The sequence below is a fragment of the Nelumbo nucifera genome, chromosome 1, assembly GCF_055504915.1.
Source record: "Nelumbo nucifera cultivar China Antique chromosome 1, China Antique-T2T, whole genome shotgun sequence".
In the NCBI taxonomy this organism is placed as follows: domain Eukaryota; kingdom Viridiplantae; phylum Streptophyta; class Magnoliopsida; order Proteales; family Nelumbonaceae; genus Nelumbo; species Nelumbo nucifera.
In genome coordinates this window covers 63,364,534-63,369,903 of record NC_142649.1, presented here as the reverse complement: position 1 = coordinate 63,369,903, position 5,370 = coordinate 63,364,534, and the positions used below count along the sequence as shown (strand labels likewise).

The following is a 5,370-nucleotide window of genomic DNA, read 5'->3' as shown; positions in this document are numbered from 1 at the left end:
GCATTCATTATCAATTGAAGTTTAATGAATTTCCAGAAGAAATATGGAGTATTGTTCTTGCTTCCACACTTGTATGCAAGTAGTTCCAGTGTCAATTGCTGACATGATGTCTAAAATGGCAAACCCACCAGACATGTACTACAATTTACAAGATTGTATAGGAGCTATCTATTTAATACCAATTTACAATATTAAAGGAAATTGTCTGCTTTTGCATGCATTCCTCCTTTAGCTGAGTCATCTGGATCTCTCTGTTAATTGAGTTCTTTTTAGCCATTGGAATAGAAAGAATTTGGGGGGGAATTGAGTGATATTTGGATATGTGTGTTAATTTCATGTTCACATCATTGTATGGATCATCATACATTTGACTCCTCAGTGTATTACAAGATTTGCCACATAAAGAGAGGACAAATTGAGTAACATGAGGAACAGGTATAGCCTTTCTGGGCTTCCAGCTAGCTAGTGGCTATATCATTGAATATTTTTTTTCATGAGTGACCTCATTGAAGAATGTGAGTGACCTAAATCCGTTTGATATATATATATATAAACTTAATTCAGTGCTAAGCAATTTGCTATGACAAGTAAATGAAAACAACTGTCAAAATATTAAAAAAAACATTATGTACTATTAAAGTTAAACAAAATCATGGAACTATTCCTGGTTAAATATAATTTAGAAGATTTTGAAATATCTCCAAAGTCCAAACCAAATGATATTCCAGGTGAGTAGCATTAGCTCACAAGCTTAAGGATACCCTTCAAGAAGGGAATCACGAGTTATCATTGTTATTACAAGTGATATATGATGTTGTGCAATCTGGCTGCTCCTAGCTAGTGGTGGCTTAGCTTCCAGTAGACGATGGATGTGGAGAATCTGCACAGAAAGAATCAGAGAACCCGGGGGTGCTTACTCGGCGAGGTCGTTCCGATGCTTAAGTCAGTATGTGCGAGCTGAGAATAATTAGAGAGCAAGAGAGCTAGTAAGCAGTAAAATGCGCGTAGCGTCAATTGGCGCCGTCTGTGGGAAGTGCTTCAAAAAGCTAGGAACAGTCAGATTGCGTAGCTGATATGCATTTTGATTTTGATCCATTGATCCAATGGGTTTAATGTAGCTATTGTTGTCTCAACTAGGACTCCTCAGTCTTCATTAAGCTGTGTAATTACTTAGAAATAATCTAAATGTGCCTTTTGCTGAAGTGATAATTGTTGCAGATTGCTGTTAAAAGGTTGAAGGTGTGGAGTGAGAAAGCTGATATGGAATTTTCCGTCGAGGTGGAGATACTGGGCAGAGTCAGGCACAAAAATCTGCTAAGTTTACGTGGTTACTGTGCTGAAGGACAAGAACGTCTTATAGTTTATGATTACATGCCTAACTTGAGTTTATTCTCCCATCTTCATGGACATCACTCGGCAGAATGCCTGCTTGATTGGGAACAAAGGATGAAAATTGCAATAGGATCTGAGAGGGAATTGCGTAAGTTGAAATGTTCTCCTTAGTTTCTTTTTGTACTTTCTTTCCTCTCATCCCATAACCTTATCTTTTACTGTATTCAGCTACCTTCATCATCATGCAACACCACTTATAATCCATAGTGACATCAAAGCTAGCAATGTGTTGCTAGATTCAGATTTTGAGGCCCAAGTTGCTGATTTTGGTCTTGCGAAGCTCATACTTGATGGAATAACTCATGTCACCACCAAGGTAAAGGGCACCCTTGGCTACCTTGCCCCTGAATATGCCACGCTTGAGAAGGCATCAGAAAGCTGTGATGTCTATAGCTTTGGCAAACTCTTGCTAGAGCTAGCTAGTGGCAAGAAACCCATAGAGAAACCCTGTGCAACAACAATGCAGATAATCACTGATTGGGCACTGCCATTGGTTTGTGAGAAAAAATTTAGTGAAGTTGCAGATCCCAAGCTGAATGAGAAGTACGTGGAAGAAGAGCTAAAGAGGGTTATTCTTATTGCACTCATCTGTTGTCAGAACAAACCTGAAAAGAGACCCACCATGCTTGAGATAGTGGACCTGCTAAAAGGAGAATCAAAAGAAAAGTTGGCTGATTTAGAGAATGATGAAATGTTCAAGTCAACAAACTCTGGAAGTCATCAAGAGGGATTATCAGCTGCAGAGGGAAGCATAGATTTTATCTCAGAGGAGAAAGATGCCAAAGAGGTGAAAGAAGTTGCAGGTTTGCTCTTTCGATACTATTTCTTTTGGGTACCATAGATTTTCCCACTTTTATATGAACTTACTAGTATAAGAGCATGTGCTTCACACGTGTATATAACATTAAGGGTCCATTTGGTTTACAAGAATAAGGATTTGGAATCGGAATCTGAATGGGCTATTCCGATTCCAATTGTTTGGTTAGGCGGAATTGGAATCCTATTCCCATTCCTGCTGGAATGACCATTCTCCCCCCGCCCCTCCCTTGGGAATGAAATCCCATTCCTACTGATTTTAATTCCCATTCTCATTCTTGTCTGAACCAAACAAATTATGGGAATGGACCATTCCAATTCCAATTCCAAAGAATTTTGATTTCGATTCCGATTCCGACTATAAACCAAACAACCCTAAAAAATATTGATATTGTATGCATTCTGGGTTTGACCAGTTTATCATGTAAAAATAAATAAATAAAATTATTTTATTTATAAAAAGAAAACATGGAAAAGATTCTTATCTTTAGAAAGTAGATTGATTATTAAACACTAAACCAATAATCAATCCCAATGCGAGTATTGTTAAAGTCCAAAACTTAGGTAAAAAACTTAGGCGAATTCTAATTTAAATTCAAATTTGAGGTCTTTAAATCCAATCAGATTTCAGAAAGTTGAAAAGTAATTAATATTTTAATTTTTATATCTTAAAAAATTGAAGCAGAGTCAGATTAAATTTGAATCCAAATTGAATCAAATTCGAATCGATGGTCTTCAAATCCAATTGTAAGTATTGTTAAAGTCCAAAACTTAGGTGAATTCTAATTTAAATTCAAATTTGAGGTCTTTAAATCCAATCAAATTTCAGAAAGTTGAAAAGTAATTAATATTTTAATTTTTATATTTTAAAAAATTGAAGCCGAGTCAGATTAAATTTGAATCCAATCTGAATCAAATTCGAATCGATGGTCTTCAATCCAATTGGATTTCGAATGGATTTAGATGCATAGCTTGACCCAACACACATTTCAATTATATTAGATTCAGATCATATGTTTATGTAAATGAATGAGATTTGGATTCGACTCCATTAGATCAGATTAAAATTTATATAGTTATGTTTAAAATAATAAAAAATATAGTTGTTTATATTATATTATATATGAATGTATATAGTAGATAGATATATGAATATATACATATAATAAATTCAATATATTATATTTGCATGAATTTATTACACATAAAGTTGAAAAATAATTCTTTTTATTTTTTGTATTTTAAAAATTAAAACAAAGTTGGATTAAATCCAAATCTGATCCAAGTCCATCAGGATTTGAATTTGAACTCAAGGTCATCAAAATCAATCAAATTTCGAAAAGTTGAAAATTAATTAACTTTTACATTTTTTGTGATTTTAAAAATTAAAGCAGAGTTAGATTAAATCCAAATTTGATCTAAGTCTGTTAGGATTCGAATTCAAATTTTAGGCCTTCAAATCCAATTGGATTTTAGAAAGTTGAAAACTAAAATGTAATCAACTAACTTTTTAACTTTTTAATTTTGTTGTACTTTAAAAAATTGAAGCAGAGCCAGATTAAGGTGGCGTTTGATTGCACTTTTCAGACGTCTGAATCTGAAAATGTTGCTTTAAAGACGCAACATTCGTTTGGTGTTGCATCTGAAATGGGGTCTGAAAACTTTTTTCATATCTGAAATTTTTAGACTAAGGCCAGTCACTTAACACGTTCAAACACATTTCAGACGTGGCCATAAGTCAAAACTACCCCTCCCCATTGGATCTCTCTTTCTCTCTCACTCGCTCTCTCTCTCTCTCTCTCTCTCTCTCTCTCTCCGCCCTGTCTTCCCGCCATTGCCGCTGCAAGGCTCTCTCTCTCTCTCCCCCATGTCCTCTCTCTCTCTCTCTCCCTCCCTCTCCTATCTTCCTGTTAGAGCCAGTTGTACAAGGGTAGTATAGTCTTTTTATGTTTAGTTATATATGTATTGTTCAGCTGATGTGGCTCCCACTTAAGTGAAGGCACAATGGTAATTCTTGTATATCTTAGAAGAGTATAAATAAAAGAAGGGCCGACTAGAGGTATTTGAATTTTTCTCTCTAGTTCGGATGTGACCTTTTCTCCTTCTTCTTCTTCTTCTTCTTCTTCTTCTTCTTCTTCTTCTTCTTCTTCTTCTTCTCCTTCTTCTCTCTCTTCTTCTCGTATTTCTTTTGATCTGAACTTATACAACATCAAGTCTGAGTTTCATCATGGTATCAGAGCCACGATAATCAGTTTAGATCAATCGTCTCCTTTTCTCTCCGTTCTACGCATTCCTTTCTAGGGTTTTGCATAATTCTCAATGATACCTAGAGAGCTTTCCAGAAAGAAAGAAAATGACCAGTCATTTTCTCCTTCTAGGGGTTTCCATTGGTAGAAAATCCTCTACTCAACAATTCGAAGAGGGTTGGTTTTGTGATGGTGATAGTGCAGACTTAGTACCCTCTACTCAACAGGTACATGATCTTCGAACTAAGTTGTGGTATGTAGCAAGTTTTTTTTTATATGTTGTAAAACTGAATATCTTATTCGTGAGGTGTGTTGTGAGGGTTTCTAGTGCTGATAGTAGATGGAAACAGTAGTGCTATTGCTAAAAGTGGTGAACAGTTGTGAATATTGTTGTTGAAACAGTGGCGAATAGTTGTGAGTGTTGTTGCTGAAACCTGGTACTAGGAACCCTAGTGATGTTCAATCATTTGTGTGGAGTGTGGTGATTTATTAGGACAGTAGAGTAACAATTTAGTGGTATAGCTTCCATTGTTTTCTTGTGCAGTCATGGGAGACAGCAGTGAATACAAATCAAGTGTGATGGTGCCTTTTGGTTATCTGGATGTGCAGATAACCTCTATAAAACTGAATGGTGAGAATTATGTTCCTTAGGCTAAGTCTATTGAAGTTTTCCTGAAAGTCAAAAAGAAAGTGAAACATGTGAGGGAAGATAAACCCCCAATTGATTCTCCAAGATATGATGAATGGGAGCAGGAGGATACTCAAATTATGAACTGTCTATGGAACAACATGGAGTCCAAAATTAGTGTGAACTTCATGTTTTTAGATACAGCCAAGCAAGTCTGGGATCATGCAAGGAAACTATATTTTGGACAAGACAACACTACTAGGGTTTACCAACTGTACAAAGAGTACT

The 5,370-nt window shown here is 35.7% G+C and overlaps 1 protein-coding gene across 1 annotated transcript; it reads left to right on the top strand.

Annotated features, from left to right (window-relative positions):
• Positions 1-865: 865 nt before the first annotated feature.
• LOC148803345 (PTI1-like tyrosine-protein kinase At3g15890) lies at positions 866-5,105 on the top strand. The gene is made up of 4 exons (XM_088895249.1): positions 866-946; positions 1,219-1,301; positions 1,504-2,195; positions 4,999-5,105. The coding sequence occupies exons 1-4, from the start codon at positions 866-868 to the stop codon at positions 5,103-5,105; spliced, it is 963 nt and encodes a 320-aa protein (XP_088751375.1).
• The last annotated feature ends 265 nt before the right edge of the window (positions 5,106-5,370 follow it).

Coding starts and splice junctions, on each gene's coding strand:
- LOC148803345 (XM_088895249.1), top strand. CDS start 866: ATGGATGTGGAGAATCTGCACAGAAAGAATCAGAGAACCCGGGGGTGC. Junction 1,302..1,503: donor GAGATACTGGGCAGAGTCAG/GCACAAAAATCT, acceptor TGTTCTCCTTAG/TTTCTTTTTGTACTTTCTTT. Junction 2,196..4,998: donor AGAGGTGAAAGAAGTTGCAG/GTTTGCTCTTTC, acceptor TTTCTTGTGCAG/TCATGGGAGACAGCAGTGAA.